General features: G+C 37.4%; 1 protein-coding gene across 2 annotated transcripts; it reads right to left on the bottom strand.

The window, feature by feature from the left end:
- Window positions 1–621: 621 nt before the first annotated feature.
- GSPT1 (G1 to S phase transition 1) lies at window positions 622–27,790 on the bottom strand. 2 transcript variants are annotated; one of them, XM_052772703.1, is made up of 16 exons: window positions 27,377–27,790; window positions 27,333–27,346; window positions 15,998–16,045; window positions 15,543–15,584; window positions 14,560–14,787; window positions 13,477–13,510; window positions 11,868–11,945; window positions 9,350–9,530; window positions 8,864–9,018; window positions 7,260–7,400; window positions 6,434–6,527; window positions 6,012–6,092; window positions 4,172–4,345; window positions 3,632–3,721; window positions 3,104–3,272; window positions 622–2,372 (listed from the first exon to the last, which is right to left on the bottom strand). In XM_052772703.1, exons 1-16 carry the CDS (start codon window positions 27,634–27,636, stop codon window positions 2,320–2,322), a joined length of 1,842 nt encoding a protein of 613 aa, XP_052628663.1. In that variant the 5' UTR covers window positions 27,637–27,790; the 3' UTR covers window positions 622–2,319. The 2 variants fall into 2 exon arrangements, with proteins under 2 accessions (XP_052628663.1, XP_052628662.1); XM_052772702.1 differs by having other exon boundaries at window positions 27,333–27,790.
- Window positions 27,791–27,908: the final 118 nt, after the last annotated feature.

Raw genomic sequence — 27,908 nt, forward strand, 5'->3', positions numbered from 1 at the left:
TTTCATACCCCAATAAAACCCTGTCACAGGTTAGCAATATCTTTAATTGTATAATGTAGATTCTGTTAATGAACTTGAAATAATTTAGCCTCCCTTTACAGACAAGGTGATGTTAACTGGATTTATGGAAATGGTAATCAAATGCACTAGATGGGATGAGTAATGGAAATGCTCAGACTTTCTATCTACTGGTATTGCAACCCACCAGATGATTTTTCAGTTTAATAATAAATACTCAGTCCAGCCTCAAAATAATGAAGTTTTAGAATCCCTCATTAACTTTGCTCAAAAGTAGAAAAATTCTACTGGAGCATCATGCAGACTTGAGATGCATTTCAATGCTTTAAAAAAAAAGTTTTAAAAGTTCTAACAATTTAGGAATCTAACTGTAAGTATTCTCCAATAATGGTCTTTGCAAATTTCAAATCCATGAGCTTACTTCAAGAAAGCAGCCAGATAGGTGGAAATCTTAAGTCAATCCAGAATATGAACAAGACAGTAAGTTTCCTTGGCTTTTAATTTCTTCGTTTAAGATCCAAGGAACTGTGGGTTTTGTTCACTTGGTAGGAAAAAAAAGTTACTTTTAAACTCTGATTTACCAAAAAAATAAAAGCCCAGAGATTTGCAGACATAATAAAATTTATTTAAATTCCATGCATTACGGTAGCTACAAGTGTAGTCATATGAAACTGAAGGACAATAACTTCTTCTGTCCATACAATGTAGCTGTAAGTGAAATGAATGGGAGTTCCACAGTTACAAAGAAACAAACAAAACCAAAAAAAAAAAAAACCAAAACCCAAAAAGGTTAAATCTGTTTCAGTTTTGAGTTATCTGTGAATTCAGATACAGTCACTAGACTGTAAACTTTTGGGGGAGGAGATGGGCTCACCACAATTGTACAACTGAAAATGTTTAGTTTAAGACATTCTGAAGAAGCTCTGAAGATACCTTTTAATACCTAACTACTAGTACTCTGGGAAATAAAAAAAATCCATTAGCCTTCATCCTAATTGTTAGAATCAGGATAGCAATTGTAGACAGTCCACTTTCAAAGTGCAGCTAAATAGGGTTTTATTATGCAGCTCCTTCAAGTTGTACTGAGTAAGCTTTATTTTGAACCAGTTTTGCTTTAATTTCTCAAGAAAAACTTCACTGGTCCTCATAAGCTTACATTGCTTTTTGATATGCAAAAATTTACAGACTGTGCTTGATTCTGACCCTCCCATATTTCCGTATGTGCAAACTCCTAGGGATTTAAATAGTTTTCTCCCTCTCAGTTCAGACTGATCTTTAAAACAGCAAGGATTATCCAGCCCTCTAATTTAAAGACAGGGTGAACTGAGTAATTTATATAACTGGCACTTTTTAATTAGCCCAGTTCTCCCACAAAATGCAGCTCTTATAAATACTAATAGGCACTATTGCCACAAATTCTCTTATTTTTGCAAGTTTCACTGATTTACTGGTGGCTAGCATTTTCTGCAGTTAAAAATTTAATAATGCTGAATTTTTATAAAGACACAATATGTAGTTCTAGCCTTCAAAATTGACTTACTGTGTCTAGTAATGATGTTAAGTCAACCTAGATTTGCTGAAGATATTAACAAATGTAAAGCTAATGAAGGTGCCACATTTGCATGAATGTTTTTTAATTTTAAGAATGCATTCAACAAAGGGAAGGGGCAAACTTAATTATTTTAATACAAACTTGGTTGAGTGCCCAATTGCCTCATTTAAAACTGTGTGTGTGGGGAGGCTGAGGAGTTTAGAAAAGTCCAAGTAACCAAATATCCAGGTTACTGGAAAGTTAAAAAGCTAATGCAACTGTGTTACATCTGGATAAAAAACATTATTCAAAAGCAATTCAAATACCGAAAAAGATTTCAAATTGAATAGTTTATTAACATGGTAGTCATCTTTGTAACATGTGCACACACACTCGCACACTCTGAATGATCTGCCTGGAAAAAGAGGTCTTAATATATATGCTGGGGGAAATTAAACATTAAAAATCCTTTAGATTTTCATAATTATAGGCAATTATGTCCACATCACTTACAAAGCTATTGCCGAATCTTTCCAAGGAAGCAGAATTTGGGAGAAAAAAAAATTCTTTTTGGGAAAATTCAACAGTGGCATAGCAGAGCTCTCAATATGAGAAAGCTGACATAATGTGGACCTTTGCTGTGAAATTTGTCTTTGCAAAATATGGGGAGAAGTTTATCAATGGGCAGAAAATAAGAAGGCGGTGTGAAGTAGGCTTTTGCAGAGTCGATTTTCCTCACAGTATTGTGCGGGGGTCATTGAGAAAAATGCTTAGTCCTTCTCTGGAACCAGTTTCAGAACTTTTCCAATTGCAATGGTCTTACCTAAACCAAGGAGACAAACAGTAGAGTTACATATACTTTGAAAAGAATGCGTAAGGCTCCAAGAACATGAAAACTTTCCCCAAAAATACAGGCTCTCCAGCGTATTAGAAATAATACAGAGAATAAATTGTTGTATTGTAGAATGAAAGCACCAGTGTATTTTAAAAGCACAATAAAATCTTAAAAATGGTAAAACTGCTATTCTCACAGTAAAGAATACAATGTGGATTGCGGAAAGCCTGCTCTATAGTCATCTAAGGAGAAGGCAAGGCAGAATCGTTCTACCAGATCTGTTTACTGCTTTTAAAGATAATTTATTTTAAATACGTCCCACAAATCTATGAGTTTTACCAGGGTGAGCATGAGTTAAAGCCCAACATACAACTACCCTTATCTTTTCTAACTTTAAATAGAGAAACTATGGTATTCATATTGTAGGTAGACATTCCAGGATGCATTAAGAAAAAGTGCTGGTAATTTTTCAAATTCAACCTTTTGTTTCACAGTGCACATTTTTGTACATTATTCCTCTAAAATAAAACACACTCTTTTTTACTAGTGAGAACTCTGCACAACAACAACAATTTTCTTAGATTTACTTTTCCACTGTTACCCAGACAGTGATTTCCATTAGATACCAGCTTTTTCATACCTCATTGCCATGCACGATCTCCTATTTCAAATAACTGTATTTTTGCAGCAGTTAATAACTGTCGATCAAGCAGTCTTACCCTCATCTCTTAAGGTAAAGCGACCCATCTGAGGGAAATCTTTGAATGTCTCAAGGCAGATAGTTCCTGCTGTCCTTAAACGGGCAATGCATACTTGATCTTGTTTCACAAAACGGGGCCGTGTCTTACTTTTTTCTCCTGTTTTTTTGTCTACCAAGCAGATTAAGGCCTGTATAAGAAAAAAAATAATAGCTGTGAGTGCTAAAGTAAGTATTATTTTTTCTTTACAAACAAAACTGAAGTGGTCTAAGACAGAAAATACTTAAAAATAAATTAAAAAAAACCTTCTAAGATTTACTGCATAAGAGAGTCAATCATGACTTACCACACTTTTCGGAAGGCTTATGCTAACAGTTACAGACATTTTTGGTTATGGTACTGACTAAAGATTCCATTCAAGGCTGGAGCTTTGTTGCATTAGTTGCTCTACAGATGTATGTCACGACAGAACTTCTCACCCCAACAAGCACAAGTGTGTGTGTGTGTGTGTGTGACTATATTCACATCGCAACTTAAAAGGACACTTACTGTTATCTCAACTTCTTCAATACAGGTGTGGATGTGCAGCACAGCATTATAACCTGGGCAGATAATGGATTTGTGCTCAATTATCACTATCTGTAAAACAATTAAAAATAAATGAATTTTTCCTCGTTTCAATTATGAAAGAGCAGAGAATAACCAATACAGAACTATATTAAAATGTATAGTTGAACAATAAACACACAACAAATTTTTGTGAAAGAAACAAAATTTTAAGCGATCAAGTTGTTTACAATATGAAAGTATAAAATTGAAGAATTGGCCTGACAAGATCTTGCTTTCACAATTATAGGTATCTAAAGCCTCATTGAGAAGTTACATTCAAAAGAAATGATATTTTAAAAAACTCAAATTGATGATGTCAGAGTGTTAGGTATATATGTTATTGTCAATTTAGAGATATGATAGGATAAGAAATCTGAACTGAAACTTCAAACTACTAAAGTTTAGATTTGGTGAAACACAAGCAAAATATTTTAATGCTTTTTACCCATCTATACAGCAATTAAATGCTAGTTATTCTACCTGGGCATCAAACGTGCGTCCAGAATGACACAGGTTGTTGGGATCACAGAGAATAAATCCTGGAAGGATCTCTTCCTCTTCAATTCCCTTCAGTCTGATCTTTAGATTTTCACCTGGGGCTACTGAATCAGTTTCTACATCATCAGAAAGGATTCCAAGAACTTCCACATTGTGCTTAAAGAAAGCAAAAATGCAGTTTTCTATTGTGAATATTTTAGTCTGGTACAAAATCATTTTAATACAACAGGATTTCAATAAATAATTCCGTTACAGTTTAAATTAATTATATTCAGTTCTGCAAGCTTCAGAACATTTAAAATATTTGAATGACGAATTACTAATGTTTAAAATAGATTATTTAATCAAATGTATTCTAATATAATTCTGTAGTATATATTCAATGGAAAGCAAATTTAAAAAATATCCATTATTTCTCAAAGTGAAATGAGTTTAAAACTTATAAAGATATGAGAGATACAATGAATGCATATTATCTAAGAAGAATGCAAAAGCCATATTGTTGTATAGACTTGTTACATTCAAAATATAACAGTCTGAATATTAACATAATCCAGGAAATCCTAGAATCCCAAAATTCTACAAGATTTCCTGGAGAAGATGATAAACGTACCAAATGTATATTAATGAACGCTCTCCAAGCAAACACCAAAATGTATTTCCTAATGTTCCTATATGTTGTAACCTCTCTTCTGATTCTTGTATCTTTACACAGTACTAGATACCAACAGAAAATACATATTGGAAAGGCAGAGAAGTTAAAAAAGGAGTAGTTTCACAAAGACGCCTATTGTTCTGACTTCCTGAAGTTTTAGTTCAATCCTTATGAGTTGATAAAGTAATAAAAAAAAAAGTGTGTAATCAAAAGCACTATTTACTGAATACAAATTCTGTAACAGTTTAGGTAAAGCCATTTACAGTTTATTAATTTCTCCTAGTCAACCCCAAAATAACATGGGTGTCAGATGCGTGTCAAGCAGTTATATAAAAAGCCACTGTCTGTTAAATTACCTTAAAAACTGAAAAGCGTAATCTCAAACTAAGTTTAGTTTCAACTTTCAGCAGCTCTTGAGAAAGGTAACATGGAATTCAATCTAACTAACATATTTTGATTAGGAAATACCAACTTTCATATAAGCTGTAGATTTATTGTACATTTGAGTATTGAGACATTTTCTAGCAAACTACCTCAGCCTACAGAATTGGAAAAAGTGTGTCAGCTTAAATCAAGATGACATGACTAGGTGAGAAACCAATGGAAACAACACCATTAGTTGAATACACTATTCTCATCCACCGCCTCTCCCCAACTATGTTTTCACATCCTTGATTTTTTATATTTTCACATTCTTCAGGGCAGCACAATGATTCCAAATAGTGATCTTGCATTATGGAACAGCTACCTACCTGCACAACCAACCTATTCTTAACTAAAGCAAACTTTGGGTCTTTCATTGGAACACACTGTGTACTGTCTGCATCCTTTAAATTTTTTTTTCCTATTTCCCTTTGGGGAAGGGAAAAGAAAGAAAAAAAAAAAAGGTGGAAAAAAGAAGGTAAGTTTTGAGCAATATTAACCCACAGCAGGAAAAAGGTTTTGTGGGCCAACTGGACAAATGCAAAGTTCAAATAAACTATGATACCCAGCAATTGAGTTTACTAAGGAGAGACAACCTGAGTTTTGAATGCTAGGGAAACATGAAAGCCTAGTTGTGTTCAACTGAGCAACAGAAAATTTTCTGATTTAAAGTAATGAATATCTTTAAGAATCAAGCTCCTTTTTAGGGTAGTAACATTTTTTAATATCTAAACCTTACCATACCTTGTTTGGCATCATCACAAGCTGTTGTCCTTTGCAAATAGAGCCCGACTCCAGCTTCCCAAGGACCACAGTGCCCATATCCTTCACAAAAAGAAGTTATTACATAAAAATTGAAAACATTTTTCTAAAAATTCTGCTCTATTTATGATTTAACTCTAAGTATGATTACTTAACCCTATGAAGTTATTTAGCACTGCTATACTTAATGTTTTAGAAACTGTTCTCATGAAAGATTACAGATTTTAAGAGTCTCATATAATGCCAAAATTATTTACTTCCCCTCTCCACCTCTATTCTACAGTTGGAAATGTAGACATATCAAAGAAAAAAAAAGATACCCTCTAAAAATACAGTAAACAGCCCTTTTACTGCTTTCTGAAACAGTCCATTTATACTTTCAATCCTATTATTTTAATTTGTACCTTATATTTATCCACAATTGGCAGCCTGATTGGTCCATCAACTGAACGGTTGAAGTTTGGCAAATTATCCAGGTATGGAATAAACGGTAATCCACTAAAAGAGCAGAAGGCATTTGTTTCAATTTCATGAGCACCCTTCTATTTAAAAATTACTCTTTTTAAAGAATGGATAAATGCAGTCCAACAAAAGGAATGATTTTCATTCTGTCATCATTAAGAACAGTGACCCCTAAGTTAAATCTATCATAACATCCCATCATTAGTGTCCACTTTACCCTAGCTAACATGTTAATACCCAGGAAGTGCATGGAGTTTTTAAAGTTATGTTCCAGGCATATTTTACACAAATTAATTATTCCTTTGAGAATCTTGCTAGATGTGTAATATGTTTCAGAAATACAAAAATATAAGCTAGGTCCAAACAGGATTTTCATTACTATGTTTTAACTGCCACGAACAGTATTGGAGAACATGACATCCAGTGAGACACATGGCTTGTCACTAAACTGTTCACATCACTTACTCATTCTAGCAACATGTCAACTGCAGCATCACTGGGAAATTCAAGGGCTAATATGGCACCCAAACTCACAAAGAATATTGCTAATACTATTACAGAGTCTGCTAACTTTAATCTTCTGCAGTTAGCAAAGGCTTTTATTTGGCTCATTGTGTGGCTGTGTTCTTGTTGCCCTGATCGTATTTCCTCAAGCACTTTAGAACACAGCTGCAATATACTATGCTATACTTCTTCCTAGCTTCACTGTAGCATTTACTTTTATTGAAATATAGCAAATACCCAAGTTGTTCAATTTAAGATACATACATATACCAAGGACAGAATTCTGACTGTTCTTTAAGGTTTGCTCCAGTCAGTCCTGAGCAGGGCATGAAATGAATATCCTTTTTGGGATTGAAGCCAACTTTCTTCAAAAATGGCACCAGTTTCTCTTTACATTCCTCGTATCTATTCAAATGACAAGCAGATCAAGATAAGTTTCAATTATTCCAGCATGACATAATACTTGTGCTTTCAACAAAAACCACAGACATTTAATTTTCATCAGTTAAGTTATTCTGTGAGCAGCAAGCAAACCTAATAAAGCTTAGTGGCCTGTTTACATCTTTTCCCCAATCTTCCAGCACAACTTGGTATTGTCTATTCCCCCTCCTTCCTCTGCTCCATAAAGCATAATCAGTTTTATCCATATACCTCCATTACTGGGCTGGGCAAGCAGCAGCATATGCTGTATCTGCTTTTAAGCAAAAGATCCAGGCCAAGATAGCAAGAGAGACCAAGCAGACAGCTACTGAGGTCATGCTGCAGGCTTTCACTTTAGTAGTGGCTTGGTCTCCTCCAACCTCCTACATAATCTCCTAAGACTTAATGCTACTTATTTCTATTACTTTACTTCCCCTCATTCAGTTTCAGCTGAATTCAATAATGTCAGAAGGTTGGGGCAGGACAAAGACAGCACAACTGGGCATGCCTTATTCTCTTAGTAAACTAGGCTAATGTTCTAAGGTTGCATAGTCCCTCATAGCTTTCCACAAAAACTTTCCCAATTCTCGACAGCAGAGCAAGTTCTCTGACAACTCTTCGTATTACACTGTAGAAGAAAACTGTATCCCATCATTACACAAGTATCTCTAGGGAAGGACTAAGTTATACTTTTTAGCACCCATCTTGAAGGGGTGAGAAGAAAGATGTGACAGAAGCCATAAAAAGACCCATGTTTCGACACATAGTAAAATTAAAACCCTTTAGTAACATTTCAGCATTAGGGCAGACCCCCCGCCCCCTTAATCCTTTTTATTAGTTATTTACATATTACATATTGACTTTCTAGTTATTTTTACCTGGCCTGTATCATCACAAGATTCCCTCCCTCCCCACTTCTCAGACTGTAATCATGAACCAGATTTAATGTATTATTTGCTTATTCAATTCAGCTTATCATAAAAGAACAACTCCAAATAATACATGGTGGACACATAAGGTGAACAGGATAAAGCTGTTCTCACCAAATCTAAGCTACAAGTTTAGCAGAAACATGGCCAAGCAATCAAGAATCTGGCAAACTAAACTACTGAAAACAGAGTCACTTCCTTTTAGGTTCAGTGTAAAGTTTCCAAGTCAACAATTAAACTATGTTAGAATGCATGGATTTGTTAGATATGGCTGCATGGATCCAAACAGTTGAAAGGGAATGTTTTAAAGTAGTGTAGAACTTCAAGCTTAGTTGAGAGGCACTGTGCTACACACTATGCTTCTGTTTTTCCCCGCAATTTTGATAACCTCTGTCTTTAGTCCACCAGTGTAGCATTCTTTCAGCAACAATGGGAAGCAAAAAATTACTTTACTTAGGAATTACTTGATTTCAGTATCTTTTAATAAAGATGAATTTTTTAAAAAAATATTAAACTCACCTTTCATTACTCCAGTTTACAGTTGGATCATCCATCTTATTAATAAGAACTATTAAATGTTTTACACCTGCTGTTTTTGCTAACATGGCATGTTCTCTTGTTTGTCCACCTTTCTCAAATCCAGTTTCAAACTCTCCTTTTCTTGCAGAAATAACCTAATTAAAAATACACATTTTAATAGAAGTTCTACAATTCTCTCAAGAGAACAATCAACAATGGGTAATACTGCCTTATTAAAAAATAACTTTGGGTAGTCAAAACTGGTAAAAGCTTTCAAAATGCACTGGTATATCTCCTCAATATTACCTGTTAGTTTCTGCACCGACATATATAAAAATCACAACACCTGTGGACAATTTTATGAAGCTGTTTTAAGTTACTCCAAAACCCACTCAACTTGGTAGACTTAACAAGCTAACAAAAAATAAAGAAGAAAAGCTTAACTCCAGAATATATTCAAAATAAAAGAATCTGATTTGTCCTTACCAGCACAGCAAGATCAGCTTGAGAAGCCCCACCAATCATATTTGGAACAAAGCTCTTATGTCCAGGAGCATCTAGAATAGTGAAGTGTTTCTTCTCAGTTTCAAAATAGGCACGACCCACTTCTACTGTTTTACCTTTGTCTCGTTCTTCTTGGTTTGTGTCTAAGGCCCATGAAAGGTACCTAAAAAAACCAAAAACAAAACCACACCAACCCAAATATTCTATTTTTGTATTTTTTACTAAATTTATGTAAGATTTGTTCATCATAAAATGTCTTTTTTTTCTGCTCAACTATTCTAACCACCTCAGCATTACTGAACTTAAGCATTTCCAAGACCAACAGTGACTTTCCATTAAATGTTTTGTATATATACCATTGGCTGTAGTGCCCAGTGCTAGCTCTCCCTTACATTGCTAAGATGCAATTCTATAAAACGATTTTCAATTATCAAGTTACACAGGTATGATCTAAGCTCAAATACTTTAAGCTTTGCCTCAGTTTGAAAAACACCTCTGGATCAATTACAAAACAATTCCTCTTTCTCAGCATAAATAAAAAATTACTTCTGATTTGCACATATTCATATTATGAGAATCATTATTATTAGTTCTTATTTATTTGCACATATTAAACAGAAGTTGGGTATGAAATAGACACCACCTTTATTCACCCTATCTGCAATACTTCGATCATATCAACTCTTGTCCCCTCCCAGTCATATTTTATCCCATTGGCCATTGACAAACAAGTTAGATTTAAGTTAAACAGATGAACTGAAGTTTGAAAAAAAGATTATTTAGCTCCTTCAGGTTTTGTGAAAATTGGTGAATAAAAAGGAGAGAGAAAAAAATACCCTCCGTAAGGAGAAGAAAAGTAGTAATAACTAAATGGAACTGGCTTAACATACCAGTATTTTTCACTGTTAACAGCAGCTTATAAAGATCTTTAGCTAGTCTTTTGTATTGACTGGATAATGTCTGAAGAGACACTGCTAACTCAGCTGACCAGTGATGAGGGAGGGAGTGTCAGGGACTATTAAATACAAAGATGTCCTTTCCAGCTCAAGAGGTTCTTCAGTCAGAGAAAGCACTACACATTGGGAATTATGGATATATAATCACAGTCTTCCCTAGGCAGTACCTGTTTGTCACTGATAGAGGTCTAGATAGCATGCTAGATGGCTTTTGGTTCGTACTAGTATGCATGTTCCTATGTGTCAATCTTCACCATGGCCTGTGTTTCTGGAAGATTTCAGCCAAGCCAAAGGTCAGGTTTTACTCAGCTAACAAGAGTCAAGCAGGAATTTATGCCTGGTAGCTGGATGGGAAGTCATTTTTGCACACAGCCTTTTTTAGGGAAAGATGCATTTCTGACTGAAATGTCAGCTCTGCACTACAGCATAGAATCTTCTGAATCACAAACTAAAACCGCTCAAATTTCAAGACTCTCAACATAAGAAGCAAGCTAACAAGATCTTTGATAATGACACAGAGGTACATCATACTTTCTGCTGTGTACCATGACATATTTAAAAGAGTAAAAATAGCACTCAAGGAGGCACTTCCTGCAACTCACTCTCTAAAAGAGGAGGGGGGAAGAGGAAATCTGTTTTACAAGCTGTCCAGGGTTTTTGAGGAAGGTCCTGAAAGATTTATTACTATGGTCAACTCCCAACAGGGGGATGATGCTTGCTTGATAAAAAGAACGTGTGTCACTCTTTCTGTCCCGCCTTTCTCTCACATAATACAATTAGTTCAGGTCAATGCCCACCCCCTGAGTGCTCCATTGCTGCTCTACCCCTAAGGAAGTCTTTAGCTGCTTTTTTTCCCCAAGCCCTTTGAACCCCCATTTTCCTCCACCACAGCCAAAAATGGAAAGCTTCCAAAATCAATTTTGCAGTTGTTTGAAGGAGAAAGCAGGCTGCTATATGTGCTGTATATATATGCACACATACACCAGCCACCCCCCCCCCCCCCCAAACAAACAAAAGACCACAACAAAACCCAAAACAAACAAGAAGCCTGAAAAATATCCATACATGACAGCAGCATCATCTTGCCTGGAGGAAACTTAACAACTGTGGACTCTATCTTTATTCATATAAAAATGAAATATAAGGTGACAGCCAAAACTATTCACCCACTCTCTCCTCTTGTCTGCCAAACTGACAGCTTTAATCTCTGTCCCTTGGATACCTCTCTGCTGTTTACAGGTGAAAGATGTACAGATAGAATGACCCCAAGAGCTGCCTGAGAAAAGTGGTTGCCTTGTATTCCTTTCTACCAGCTAGGTTTACCAAAGCATCAGAGCAGCAAAACCTGTTCCAATGTGAATCGCACTGTTTCGTACAGTTTTAGTTAAAGAAGTATTGGAGGAAAACAAGAGATTCCTCCCCCCACACTCAAACCCCATTCCAGCAGGCAGCCAGCGCTAAAGGGACAGAGACTAAAAAACAGTTTCCCATTTTCATCACGGTGCAAAGAGAAAAGCAGGCTATTATCCTCAGTAAGTTCATACCATGTTTCTCTGTTTTTTTCTTTAGCTTCTCTTTCATATTTTTCAAGTGTTCTTTTGTCAACCATTCCTGTCAAATACCTAAGAAGGGGGGGGATGGGAAAAAAAGTGCAATTTTACATAAGCAGAAACATAGTTCCAAACAGTTAAATACTTATACAATCCCTACAGATTATTTTAGAAAATAAAAATACAGATTTTGAAAAACTGGAACAGCCTGATGTGAGCAGCAGTGGAATTTTTTCCTCCACAAAAAGCCACACCATTATCTGATATGTAAAAGTACACCAGCACCACTTCAGCTGAAATATGAAGAATGTCTTTTTTTAAGCCTTAGTTGTAAAATGTTCTGCAGAGGCAAGTTTTGAAAAGAAACTACATCTGTTAAGTCCGTTTCTGAGACTAATCCAATATTTCAAAATTAAGTAAAAACCGTGATAGAGTTTTTCACACCCCACCTCACCCATTTCTGAAGTGTAAAGAAAAATATTTTTTGTTTCATTCTTTTTAGTTAGAACAAAGAAACTAATATTTTTAAGATATCTTTCAGTTACAGAAAGAAGCGAGTATTGAACAGTTTTATTATATTAAAACTTCAATATTTTTCCCTCAGATATTTCTACCTGATTTTCTAATAACAGTAATCTACTTAGTTTATAAGGAAAAATTAATTATAACAGTAAATAAAGGGTTAATGACAAAGTTGGTACAAGCACCAAATTCCCCCCTCCATCTTACAACAAAGGGATATTCTGCAAAAAAATGAAAGACCACAAAAAGCTTTAGGAACATAACACATCGGTAGGAGTGTTCAGAATAGGCATCTCCTTGTACAAGAATACTCAGACACATCAGATAATAAAATGCTAATTTGCTCCACTATGAACTACAAGGTTAAATGTAGCATGACAATTCCAACATTCCAGTTTGGTCAAAACAAAACAAGATGAAGATGCCAAGACAAAGACCTCCCACTTTTGATGAGAATATTATTTTAAAAACCTAGAAATACTTTGCATCAGCAGGATAGCATTTATTTCTTCATGTACCACTTCCTGTTTCTTGCTTTTTTACAAACTGCAAGATCTAGCTCCATTTATTTACTTTTGTCTCAAAAATATTGCAGTCTCTAGATACTGTTTCTAAAATAGACTTAAAAGATTAACTACTATAATTTCACATTTTGAAATCAAATTATGCCTGACAATGTTAGCACCAGGGAATAAGGATATTAATTTTTTTTTTAATCTTCACAAAAAGGACAAAGTTTAACAAAGGGTACAAAGCAGTTTCAAATAGCATTTTAAAATGACGAAGAAACAGAATCATGTTCTAAGAAAGGGATTCAGTTTTTTAATTTAATAATGGATGCTTTTGCATAGTTGTTTCCATTAAGTAAGTGAAACTCCTATAGGGATAAGATGCGATCTGCTGGAATTCAGAAATTCCAAAGACAATAAGTAACTAAATTGACAGGGAGAGTAACATTTTATTATAAAAATATTAATCTATGCTGATTTAAGCCATAAAGAAAATATTACTCATTTTACTTAATGTACTTTTAATTCACAAGAAAGAACAGCAAATCAAAAGATTTTAAGAGTTTTCTTACATTATTTGTCCTCCAATAGTTGACTTGCCAGCATCTAAAAAAAAATAAAAAAATTAAGTCATTCACAATTTAAAAGAAAATCCTAGAAAAAGAAGAAAACAATTATGAACAAGGTCATCTAATTTATTTCCAAAGATATATTTTTAATTGTAATCTAAGTTTTTTGAAGCATCTCTCAGCTTCCCTTGTTTCCATAATATTTCACTGTCAATTCAATTACACTGAATTTTGAAAATTCTGTTTTCATACATATAAACCTGGCATTATCCATAACAAAAAACCCCTCAACAAGCAGTGATCCAGCAAAAACATGGGCTAAGAGTGTGGGAAGCTCTTGCAAAAGCCCCTTCCCTGCTTCCTTTCTCCCTTGTACCTAACTTCTGTAGGCTGCTCTTCAATATCAGGATGTACCTCTGCCCACTGCCTCTTTACTTTGTGTGACTCCATTCTGAATTTACCTGAGGACTAAGTTACAGTACTTTTAAGGTGATAAGAGACTATACAAATGAAAATACAGAATTTACTATAAAACTTGTGATTCAATAATTTTTCTGTACTTTTGACACCACTTAAGATTTTTCTGAAGCTTGTTGAAACTACTCAATTGGGACATTTTGCTATAAATGCTTCTTTTAACCTTGAATTATGTTCATCTATTGTTTATAGCTCTACAATTTTTAATATTTTGAATAATAATTTTTGAATTTAATAACAATTAGTAAGAACCCTTTGAAAATAAAGCAAGCAGGAAAGGAGCACTGCTTTCTGATTTTGATCTTTGGATCATAAACACAGATACGTCACTTAGGCCCTCAACAGAGCAGGTACTTGAGAAATCATGAACACAGACACTGTTGTGTCCAAGAGAACACAGGCACTCTATCCTTGGCACTCTACCCCTGAAAGACTTTTAAGTTTTTTAATTTTTCCAGAGTAGCTTCATCAGAATGAATGCTCCTATTAACCTCAAGACATAGTGAATACATACATCCCTATAAAGAGCAGGATTAATTTCTAATCGCCCAAGTTCTAGATAATACAAAACACAAAGATCCAATTACTTCACAATCACTTACAACTTACCTACGTGCCCAATGAATACTACATTTACATGCTCTTTTTTAGGAGCACCTGGCGGTGCTACAACAGATTTCGGTTTTGGTATTTCCTCCTCCTCTTCCATCATTTCCTGAGCGCTTTCTTCAGAAGGCCCTGCATCTCCTGCGGGACCACCTCCTAGCTCTGCTTCACTTGTTTCTTCTTTGTGGTCCCATGACTCTTCCGGGGACATTTCTGTCTCTCCATTTTCCACTAAAAATTAACCAGTTAGATATATTCAAATAGATAATGAAATTAAAAGCAATGACTACGGAGAAAAGCCCCTGCCTCAAAGATGCAATCAAAAGACTTCAACTATCCAGTCTGTTAATGTCTTCCTATATAAAAATGGGCAACTGCTGCTTGTTTCTGAAATTATTATCACCGGGAGCTTTCAAACTAGGTTGTGTGCTGACATCAGAAAACTATGATTCACAGGGGTTAAGAGACTTCTGTTTTAACAAGGCAACAATTTAACAAGGAAAAAACAAATCTGAAGATCCACTCAGACCATCATGCTGGTTTGAATCCACAGAGACATACGCCACCATATGTTTAGAAAGAAAAGGAGGGGTAATGGTTTAAGTTCTCTCGAAAGCCATACAAATACAAGCAGAAAGATACTATTTCCATGTTCTGATTGCTCATATTACTGATCACTTTAACATTTTTTGTTAATCACCATTTCACACATATTAATGGGACTATTTTGTAATATGAAATTATTTTTAATAAAGCACTGATGCTTTGTCATGTCCAAGTAATCCAATTGCACCTGTCAATGCATACTAGTGTTCAATTACCTCTTTCCTAACCTTAAGTATAAAGGCACAACAAAAGTTAGTAAGGACCAAAAATGTAAAGGCTCAATAAGGCATTCTTCAATTTTGTTTGCAATGATTCAGCAAAAACACTATAGTAGTATTTTATAGTACTATCATAGTGAAATGGAACAATTCTCATCTTACCAACAGATTCTGAAATTTCCATGTTAACAGCAGCATTTGAACCTAGGGAAAAAAAAAAAAAAAAGAAAAAAATCAGTAAGGACACATATTTACCATGACAGTATCAAGAACAAAGAAAAACGGAGTGACTAAATAAATAAAAGGCTAGTTCAGATGTTTGGGCACTTGTCAATGCTATTTAATATACAGATTGAATTTAAAAAAATTCTGTTTCATGCAAGCTTTAAGACCTTCAATAAACCACTTGGTCTTTATGTGCCTTGCTCGACTGGCTATAAAATTGTAAATAACCATGGATAACCACACTGCATTACAACAGTAGTATGAGGGTAAAGAGAATGAAAATTGGAAAAGGTTCATAGAGATTTTTAAAAAGGAGATTCTTTGCAATAATTTTTTTTACATCATGTTTAATGGAGCTGTGTTATGTACCATCAGAACATGAAAACAATTACCTTCACAAGAGGCTGTCTGCTCCTCTGGAGAAGTTTCTACAGGTGCACCTGCAGAGAAAAATTTTAACTTTTAAAATGCACTGATGTAACCAATTTCCACACTTAGGCATAAAAGACCATCTCCCAATTTTATTGCAAGACGTGTACTTAAGAAAAAACACCTCCCCCCTGAAAACAGTATGAAGTATAGCCGCCAAGCACAAATATTTCTAAAGAACACTGCCCAGAAGTTGTGAAAATAATACGCCAGGTCTAAAAAGTTCAGTTCCCCCCCCCCCCCCCCATGGAAAGATACACTTAAATCAAGTTTTAAAGGAAGCAATTTTTCTATAGGTAGTATTTTATCTGCCCATCCCTTTGGAGCATGCTGGCTATTTTAAATGTTAGTATCTAATCAGTGTTTAAAAATCTCAAGCCAGTTTCATTGTATCCAAAGAATACAATGTGTGTGGTGTCACAACTGTATGGAAAGGTTCTGCCAGCTTCACTTTACAGGCATACCTACAATGCTATTGCACCTCAATTTCACATAAGCATTGAGTAGAAAATTGAAACAAGCTATTAAGAATAAATTCTTAAGATCTTCTGTAGTTATCAGGATCAAAAGATGACAAACTCATTCATACATCTGGTAAGTTTGCCAGTCCTCTTAAACATCATAATATAGTCGCATTACTCAGAGGGCAATCTCAGCAGTCATGTGCATATCAAAGCCACAAGTATATTTTCTGGATAGATCACTCAATCTTCTCATGCACTAAACCATGCCACTAAACTATATGCTGAGGTATAACTAATTATTAAAGCTACTAAGAGTGATATGTTCCAATTAACAATTATACCACTTGACATTTCAGGCCATTATTCCACATGATCAAGAGGCGTTCTATAATTATCCCTAAAACCTCAACCTACTTAGTTTTCTCTTGGTATAAATTCAACTTTGTAATTCTTTGAAACAAGTTCATTATCTTACATTTTTCAGCCACATACCAAATTCATACCCTCTGTTTAGCTGTACTCCATCTCTCCTTCAATGTCATTATAAAAACACAGATCTTACAGCATTACTTGCTCTATACGCATGATGGGACCTAAAGATGAAACAAATCCGCTCAAAAGAACAAAAACATACAGAGAAGGACCTGATTCTAAGCCTCTTTGCTTTCGTGCTGTTTGCGTATTTGCTACAGACTTCTATAAACTGGAGCAGTGCTGCAAAAGCTGGAAGATGGCCAGAGGACAAAGCTTACAGGCAGGGTGAATGTGGGTCATAGCACAACACCCAGTGACCAGCGGAAAACAGTGGAGGGAGCACAGCAACACAGAAGAGGAGACTGTTCCCTACGCTCCTGTGTTATATCACATATGATCCGCACTCCAGGGTCCCAAAACCACAGCAATAAAACTTTAAGAGAATGACTTAATACAGTCAGTAAAAGCATAAGAATAGAATACCTTGAGATTCCTTGTAAGAAATGATATATTACTCTCATTTGAGAGCTGGAAAAGACTCAAACCAGCCCATTTATGAGTGTGGTAAGCAGGTGGCACATAACCTAGATATGAACCTAAAGCCACCCTTTTGTAACACATCAGAAGACTGTTGGCTATTTCAGAAGATACTATGGTTGGGATGCATACATACTTTCATTACAAGATCATTTCAACAAGCTTTTGATTTCACTCCTGAAGTTTATCCATAATGAAAAACGTATTAAATGACAGTATTTATGCACTTGCCTTGAAAGAGAAGCCTACAAGTGGTTGAAGAGTTATTTAGTTCACTAGAAATACACTGTCAATCAACAGCATTCATAACAAACTCAGTTTTTACTTTCCGGTCTGTAATACAACAGGCATGCAGACAGGAAAATAGAAGTTTCTTCACAAATAACAGAGAGGAGATACAGAATTGTTAACCTAAACAGGTCCATCTGTTAAATTTTGTACGAGTCTAGCACACAAGAGAATCAATAAGACAGTTTGTGTATGGATCCTAGACAGTACTAATGCCACACAATCAAGGGGCAACAGGTATTAAGTTATGACCACAGCCACTTATTAAATTCTGGTCACTTTGGTACACAAGTGGCAGGCATGCTTTGAAAGAGGACACTGAATGACATGAAACATACACTGTTCCTTCAGAGCAGAAAAGGAATACAAACCGCTCTCCAAAAAAATTCATTGTAAAGAAACAAAGTAAAATAAATAATCTTAATTTCAAAAAGAACAGGCTTTAAGTGATAAAGATAAACACCCCTCAGTAATTGTTTACTTCCGATAAACAATTTCAGGTTACATCAGGTTATTTCAGGCACTGGTACATTGCAAACAAATGTACAAGAGAAAAGTCTGACTTTAAAGGGTGAGGTTTATCATTTGTGTGAAAATGAACAGATTGCCTGAACTATGTCTTTAAGACAATCACCTGAAAAGAAGGATGCAGTCCTACTGCTTCTTAGACCGCTCGGTTGCCACATTTTGCTCTTTGTCATCTCTTCTCTCATGTCAGCCCTTAGTGCATGTATAACTACTGAAGCTCCACAAAGGGAGCTGGTCTGACCAAAAATTGAACTAGCAAAGAACCTACCAGCTTTTGGGTGGATCAGCACTCTGAAGCGATGTATCAGCTGGGTGGAAGAGCACTACTAGTGCCATGGCAGAGAGGACAGAAAGGCAATCTCAGTAATTCAAGGAAAAACACTTCACCTTTAAGTTTCAGTTCTGAAACACCCAGGGAATCTTTGGATCACATAGAAAGGAGATGGCAATTCTGAATCTAGTTGATAGGCTTACTACCTAGGACTCAATGTGGGTTAAGACATGAGAAGAAGTCCAAACTCTGCACTGTCCCTGTGGCAAAATGTTTGGGCAAATCCAGTGAACTGAAGTAACCTTGCCAATTTTGCCCATGAGATAAGGACAGTCATTGTAACAAAATACCTTTAAAGATGAGGGAAACTGAGAAAAGTTTTAAGTAGTCCTTGTAACTTACCCCGATCCCTGCAAAATATTGAAGTAGATATGCAAAGTTTTTAATTTTGTGTTTTCTGGAAGTCAGGAAAGTAACTAACAATATTTATTGTTAACATAGTGTACTGGTAAAAACATTGCATACAGCAAATTAAACACAAATTAGAAAAATCTGTAACGCATTTCAAGTTCAGCTTGAAAATTTTAGATTCTCATCAGTGAAAATCATTCCGATTGGAATCTTGTCATATGAGAGAAATTCAAAATGTAGTTTGTATGAAATCTGGTTTTAAAGTGAGAACATGTCTTAAATGATGCCAAATCTTCAAGTAATGCTCCAAATTCTTGGATTTACATGTGACAAACAACAATTTGATTTTACATAGCATCCTCCATACTCCATCTCTCCTCAAACCATAAGTCAAGAACTGTTGTTGCAACCTTATTCACTGTATTACACAAGGTGAGCAGTTTATCTTTAGTCCTCTCCAACATCAGAGCTCTAGGACATTTTTTGGAATACCTTTGTTGTCAATGCCAAAGGCAAAAATGGATACACATGCTGTATTTATCTACTGATAGACCATCAGACAACAACATTATGTAATTCAGAGTCTCGTCTGAATAAGGTAAATAGATTTTTTTTTTAATTTAAAATTCACTGGAGGATTATGCATCCTCCCAATAAAGACTCCAAATTTGCACAACTTTTAAAACATGGTGATTGGTCTCTTTAAAATACAGCTAACGTCCTAAAGAAATACTGCAAGAATCCACTCTGCCCATTTCATTCCCATGGCATTCTACTATATCCGATGAGTTTGTTACATATTACATCAAGTTTTGTACTTGCATCTTTGTTGTACAATAACCAAAGCTGCACAGGTAGAACGAATTAAAAGTTATAACTCAACCTCTGAAAATATTGTTTTAAAACAGTATAAGCCAGGAACTTCACAGCATTAACAGTTTAGAATGCTTGTACAGAAACAATAGAAAATTGCTTTATAATTAAATTTATATTAGAATGAAACAAGAACAGGTATAGCTGGTAAACTGGGGATCAATATTAGAACAACTGCAGTTAAAATACAGCACTCAAGTCAAACTCAAGTGCTAAGCAGTAATGACAACTTCAATCTTCACGTAAACTGCAGTATTTACCAGATGCACAGAATAAGCTGAGAGACATCTCCACACAAGTGGATACTGTTCAGTGCTTAACCAGTAACTCCTCAGCAGCACTTACCTGAGCCACAATGCAAATGCCTTCACAGAATTTATGAGGCCACAATTTGTTGCTATGCCTGGCAGCACTCACAGCTCCCAGCCTGCTTTGCTGCTGGAGTGATAAGAACCTAGACAGTACTGGTACCTGGCAACTGAGGTAGACTATGGGGTTAATGAAACTGCATGAGAGGGGGGAGAGAGAGGAGAGAGAGAGAGAAAAGGCAAATTCCGTTTGAAGGAAGTGTCTTATTTACAAAACTGAGATGGTCTGTAGAGTAAGTTTGTTGTTGCTCCTCCAACACAGGCAAGTTCCTTCACAGGAATTCCCGGAAGGCTGAAGAGTAAAGAAATGCATGACACCCACCTTAGGATTCCCATCACCTTTTCATATGTGTGATCTGAATACCTGAGTTCAGTACATATTTACATTATAGCCATATGGTCGCAACAGTTTTCATGAATTACATAACAGATATTCCCCCCCCCTTTTTTTTAAACGAAAGCATGAAGGGAATTACACCAGAGTAAAAAATAAAGGTCCAAGTCAATCACACAGAGCATGAGAATCAGAATAAAAAACCCCCAAGAGACTCTTAGTTAACAAAAAACCACAAGAAACTACTTTAAGCACAAATAAGTGCTAGAGCTAAACAAAGTATTTCATATTCAATATATTAAAATACACACAAAAAAAAAAGGTTTTCAGGAGTTCGCTGTAATTAAGGCAGTTGTTCTGAAAGTTAACTTAAACCCAAAATGATTTTCTTCTTGTCTCTGCCCTGCTTCATAGCCTGTGACCTAGCTTCACCAGTGGACACAGAGATGTAAGCCCAATTTTTAAAATGCACCAATGTAAGAGCAGCTTTAATAGTTTTGACATGACTGTAAAATTCACAAAAAAATTAGCACTTGCTTTGTATTCACAGGATTTTACTACATGTTAGCTTAGTACAAGACCCACCTTTTTCCTTCCCCAGTGAGGGGACACCTTAAGTTTATCTTATCTAAAACCAACATGCTTCTTCACAACTAAGTCTATGAAAGCTTATGAGGATTTTCAGAGAACATAATGAAAAACCCTCTTCCTTAAGGCCAAGTATTTGTGCTGAGTCGATAACTTGATTTTCAAGACAGATAGTCAAGAAATCAAGCTCTGTACTACAACAGTTAAGGATTCCACTCTCTAACAAAGATCTCTGATAACCCAGTAGGAATAGAAACTAAAAAAAAAAAAAATAACCACCAACCAAAAAAAAAAAAAAACCCAACCTCAAAACCAAACATAAGCACCCCATGGATTTTTTAGCAGGTTGAGCTCAGGATTTTAACATTTACACATAAGAGTAAAATTTACACATAAAGTCTCAGACTGTTCTAGAGAACACATTTTTAATATCGCATCACCTGTCCTAAACTAACTTTTGTACTGAAAGTCAATCAGTGTCACTTTCATATAGACCTCTTCAAAACACAGCCATAAATTTCACTGATTTTTACTGCTTTATTCCTTCATAATAAAAAAAAAAAAGCCCAACCCTCCATATTTCTATCTTAGCTTCATACAATCAGCTGCTTCTCTTGCTTGCATGTCTCTCATCACAAAACAGGAGAGAAATCCCAAAATTCTGAAAGTGGAATTGTAAAACCAGATTGCTGATAGAATTCAAGAATTATCCCAAATTATTTTTGTGTTCATTTTGATAGAGCAATCAAGTTTTAAAATAACATCATGCTTTCAAATACATTAAATCAGTAGTCCAAACCAAGGTGCTAAACACATGGTCAGCAGACTGCATGTAGACTCTAGAACAGTTCATCTCTAGTCCACAGCCAGCTCCCAGTGGTCTGTCTTTTACTGGAGTCATGCAAAGGCCACAAGCGTGATGAATTATTCTAACAGGAGCAACACAATCCTGGCTACCTTCCTGGGGACAGTTCAGATGTAGACAAAGGACATCTGTGTAATACATTGGCACCTTGGCTGCATCATACAGGAATATTATATCTGATCATCTGGAAAGTCAGTGCCAAGACACACAGCCTTTCTGTGCACTGACTGTTTCAAAAGAGGTTGTGCAGCTCATCTGTCTAGAGAAGCTGATACAGAGGAACACTGCTCTAGATCATCAAGTGGTGACTCAAAGATTTTTTTTTTTTTATAATAAGAATTTATACCATATACTGGCATTCACAATACAACACTGATTTGCTGTCATGTAAGCAGTTCAAGTTTACAGTTATGAAGTGTTAACAGTAGCATTACCAACACCCTACTTGTGAGGAAATCATCAGCATATGACTATTCAAATATTGATACGAGTAAACCATGTAATCCTTTAATATGATAGCTTCTTGAATGGTAGACTACTAGTTTTAGACAAGACTTTCTTAGCAAGTTCATATGCAAAGTGAAATCTCAAGGACTGAATTGTTGAAGAGCCTTAAAATACAGTCTACAGAGAATGGTATAAAACAAGATATGACCAGTTTTGGGGAACACGATGATACAGATAACTCATCATCCTACTCTGGAAATTATAGGCTTCAGAACTGAAGCAGAAGATATTGAAACTCCTCCTTTTGCTTCTGATTAGTGGGGTGGGGGGGAATATATGGATGTCCCAACTAGCTACAAGGTCAAGAAAAATGAGGGCAGGGAAAGCCAGAAAGATAGATGTTATATCCATTTATTTAGAGCATCTAAAGGCTGAGGATGTCCAGCTGCTTGAATGTAACTATTTCAAAAGTAACTACTGCAGGTGAGTGAGGATATTGAGGGAGTGAAGCAATCTGAATCTTAAGCCAGATATTTGCATGGCTCAAGACTGTAGGTGCAAGTTGTCTAAATGTAGTCGTTAACAAGTATGTTCAGAAATTTACTTGAAGTGGTCAGGAAAGCTACTAAATGAAGCAGTAGCACCAATACCACCAAAAGGATAAATGCTATCTTCCTTATATTAGCTGCTATGTGTGTCACACACTTTTTGTTCTTGTTACTTTTGTACCAGTGACACTTTTTTCTTACCATAACCACTGCATACTTCAAATCATTGAACAATTCATGTTGGAAGGCACCCCAGGAAGTTATCTAGTTCAGTCTCCTGCTCCAAGCAAAGTCAACAGTGCATACTTAAAAATTACGTCTAAAAAGAAGAAAAACTAACATAAAATACAGCAAAGCCCATACAAGGGAGCTGTGATCAATTTTACCAAAAATCCGTTGGATATTCAAGAACTATGACAAAAATTGAACCACAAGAATGCAGGTTGATGCTGCATTTTCAGAATTTTTTCACTTCTCTCACACCTGAGATCCAAACAAAACTTGGATAATAGAAATCTTACTAATGGGGGTGGTGGTGGGGGTGAGGCAGTTTTAACTATTCCCTTACACCTCCAAACCATGCCTTCATATAGAAACAAACAAAAAGCTATCCAAATGCAATTACGTCTCATACACACTTCCAAAATTAATAAACCATAGTACAAAAATAAGTCATAGATGGTACAGAAGAGTGAAGCTGCAAGGTGCAGTTGCGATTAAGAATGTTTAGAGGCCCTAACACAATCCACTGTCATTTTATTGACTATCACACCTTGCCTTAATTCAGTTGAGTTTGCTAGTCCAGCAACTGCTATGTACAGTAAGCTTCCCTAGAAGCACAACTTGTTCATGACATACTTGACATGCTCACTGGAAGGAACTGTGGTACTGCGATGTCTGTTGCAGACAGAAAATCGCCAAGTCTCTATTTCACATTTCTGGTAGAATCCAAAAGAGAGAGATTTTACACAAACATTTTTGACTTGGACACAATTTGATAAAAGCAAGTCCTTGCAGCTACAACATTTAGGACATAATGCTTTTAATCTGTTCCTTAGGTTCAAAAATTTAAACAACATGCTTTTTGCATATAATCAAATGATAATTTAATTCCAAACTAATTCTGAAACTATCTGCAAGCAAAAATTATATTAGTGGTAAACATCAGTCAGATATTCTCCCCAATATACAATTTGCAATCAAAAGAAAGCACACATAAAACAGAAGTTTTAAAGTAAACTACTTGGAATGCAGGTCTCGGGAGTTTCCCAATTTTAGAAAGTTAACATCTTGTTCCCTAAATGGCTTCTGTGAGCATTATTTCAGTGCTCTAAACAGAAGTGACAAGAGTTTTATACAAATTACTAAAAAGATGAAGTTAGTGTGTAATAGTGTTTCCTTTTATGCACACTACAGCCACACAATGGAGATCAGTTCTGTGGAATTTTTCCTTATGCCATGCTGCTACTACACATTTATCTTGACCTACAACATCCTTTGATTTACTAAGGAATTATAACTCGAACAAAACCTCACCAAGAGGAAGTTCCAAGAAGAAAAGTGTCACTAGAACTTAACTTTAGGCCACTTAAGTCCTCAAACTGACACACAGCTGTTTAGATTCTCCATAAGAATCAAGATTAATTTAGACTTTTCCCAGTACAAACCAGTATTTGTACACACCTCAATAGAGATGACAAATAGAAATATTTTTTTCCTCACAACGTAATGAAGAATGAGTGTCACGAACACCTAATTTCCTATGGGAGCAAAAGCAAACTGGGTTGCTGAAAAGTAACCTATTCAGCACCATTGTCTAATCACATGTTGTTCTGACTTATTTCCAGAGCAAGCTCCACCTAGTTCTTCTAGCTAGGAAAGTAGTCGTCACCTTATACGAACATCTGCAAGAACAAGACTGTCAATTACTTTCAATAACCGAGTACATCAGACCTGGAAAAGTATGTAACAAGTATAGTATTCCAGTTAAGAAAGAAACTGTTTTGTGGTTTGTTTTTTTTTTTAACTGCAGATTTTTGTCTGCTTAATCTTAGGGACATCCAGGTTAATTATAGAAACTCAAAATTCTAAACCTTAAAGATGATATAGAAGCAAGGTGAATTCAAACCAGTTAGATTATAGCACGATGTAAGAAATGTACTCGGCAACTAAGATGGAAAGAAAAGCTATCCTGATCGCTCCAGATAACCAGGAAGCTTTCAGTAATCTCTAGTCTCTGGAAAGACAAAGCTCATCATAGGCCTCAGAAGTAGCAAAAGAGTGGAGAAAAGGAGAGCATGAAGACATAAATGTAGTGAGCAGATGAGGAAATGTAGTTTAAATCCTACCAACAAAAAATTAAATATAGGAAACCTTAGAAGAAACCTTACAAAAGTAGCCAGGGAGAAAAACCAAAGTTATTAGAATAACTTCACAACCCCAAGAAAGTTTTCAGTCGCAGTATTGATTACATAGTTAAAAAAAGACTTAGATTCAGGTTGCAATGGCTGAAAAACACACTGGAATCAATTCTGAAGATTATCCAAAGGTGCACCACATGTTCAGCACGGCCTCAAGCTATCTACTCTACCTTTACATTTGTGAACCTTAACATATACATTTATTCTAAATGGAATCCAAGAGACTGCCCATGGCTTCTTGGAAGTACATTTTAATGCACTTACATATTGCCTGCCTGCACAGCACATAAGCTACAATTTCTCATAAAAATCAGGAGTGCTGAATAGCTGTAGAGAACACATAATCTAACATTTGCTCTAACACAAAAAACGGGTTAATGTTCTGTTATGAAAATTTTAAAGCCTCATATATGAAAGTTATAGATTTTAGCTGTTAACATCTGATAACTTTAGATACTAGGGAAAGCAAGACTAATATATTAAATCAGAATGCAATAAATAATAAGCCACAATCAACAGGAAATCATGACAAACAACGTAACAAGTAGTTGTTTTAGTGAAATTAAATTACTAGAACCGATATCTGAAATACTAGCTTGTTTCATTTTGTACCAATAGGGATACAGAAAATTATAGAAAAAAAATAGGAAGGTGTTAAACTATCACACTCAATCAGGTCTCAAACTCCTTGAGTGACATTAAAATACTACCACAAAGTTAACCAGCACGTCTGATGTTTGGAAGGACCTTCAGTTTGGAGCTGGAAATTAAAAAGTAGCTCTCCTTTAATTTCCCATACGCAAAGTAAATCTAGTATAAACATTGGTTGCATACACAAAGATCCTTTGAAATTAAAAACAGGGTAAATTTCAAGTCACTCCATTGACTGAGGCCAGCTGGACAAACCTCTCTTCCCTACTAATCATTCATCAGCATTATATGAGAAAAAAATAACTAACTGATATAATCTTCAAAAAGACATTTAAGATACATCTGAACCACTGGTGGCTGAAGCGGTGCCACTCTCCCCAGCAACACTGAATTTATTACCACCAAAATCTTCGACAACTTCTGTAGTGCTTTAGCAAGAAGACAGCTGCGTGGCTTCCTCTCGTCATGGGCGACCCTTTGCGAGCAAAGGTACCAGGGAAACGCACACAGGATCCACGTACTGCCAGACCACACCAGTTACTGCTGCTCCTTGACCACAACACCGGTACCACGGCTTGGCCTCCTGCAGCGCACTCCGCAGAGTCCCCACCACCCCAGCTGTACCACAGCAGCCTGCGGACCCCCTCCCAAGGCCCCCACAAACTCTCCGGGCTGCATCAGACGCCGCAACCAGCTCCTCTACAATGCCCCATGGCTCCTCTGCCCAGACTCGGCTGCCTTACGCCCCTTCCCCCAAGCCCCTCTCCTGCGCAAGGCTCCCCCTCCGCGGTACCCCCATCCCCGCCTGCCCTCCCCCCTCGCTGACGAGACCCTCCTGCCGTCAGGACCCAGGGCCCCAACCCCCGGGCCGGGTGGCCTCTCTGCCTGCCAACCCCCCCAACCCCACTCCGGCCCAGCATTACTCTCGGCGCCCCCCTCCAGCGCTGCCGCCCAGGCGCCCCGCCCGCACCCCGCCAGCCTGACCCACCCGGCCGCGGGCTGCCGGCCACCTCCCAGCCCAGCCCGGCTCCCTCGCCCGCCCGCCCGCCGGAGGCCCTCCGCGCCGCGCTCCAGCCCCGCGTGGCCCTTCCCCTCCTCCGCCGCGGGGGGCCCAACAGCCCTCGCCCCGGGCCCCTCCACGGCACGGCCCCGCGCCCTTCCAACATGGCCCCCATCCCTCCGCCCTCAGCGCCCACCCGCCGGCGCAGCCCCGTCCCAGCGCGGCAGTTACCGTGGGGCGGCGGCGGCGGCGGCAGGCCGGGCGGGGGCGAGGGTGGCGGCAGGCCGGGCGCCGGGCCCCCCCTCAGGAAGGACGGCACGAACTCGGCGGCATGGACGTTGGGCACGAAGGGCTTGGCGTTGACGTTCAGCTGCCGGCTGAAGGCCGCCCCGAGCAGCTCCTGCTGGGCCTCGGCCTCCGCGGCCGGCGGGGCGGACCCCGGGCCAGCGCCGCTGCCCGGCTCGATGTCCGCCTGATCCCAGCAGTCGGGAGCCGAGTCGCTGCTGCTCCCGCTGCCGCTCCCGTTCGCCTCCATTTTGTGGCTGCCCCACAAGCCTCTGCGGCCCCGAAGCGTCTCCCAGCGTCCGGGGTAAGGGGGAAGCCGGCGGCGGCACCGACTCAGCACTCGCTCCGGCGATTCCGCGTGTACTCCACCGCCCCGACTCGAGCGCAGTATGGCCTCCCGGAGCTCCCGTACCATCTCCCCACAGCCTGCCCTGCCGCCATTTTAGTAGTTTTTAGCTCACCGGCGCCTCCTCCCACAGCACGGCCGAGTCGAGGCGCGGGAACTACGATGCCCATCATGCC

Source organism: Harpia harpyja, chromosome 21 (genome assembly GCF_026419915.1).
Source record: "Harpia harpyja isolate bHarHar1 chromosome 21, bHarHar1 primary haplotype, whole genome shotgun sequence".
In the NCBI taxonomy this organism is placed as follows: Eukaryota; Metazoa; Chordata; class Aves; order Accipitriformes; family Accipitridae; genus Harpia; species Harpia harpyja.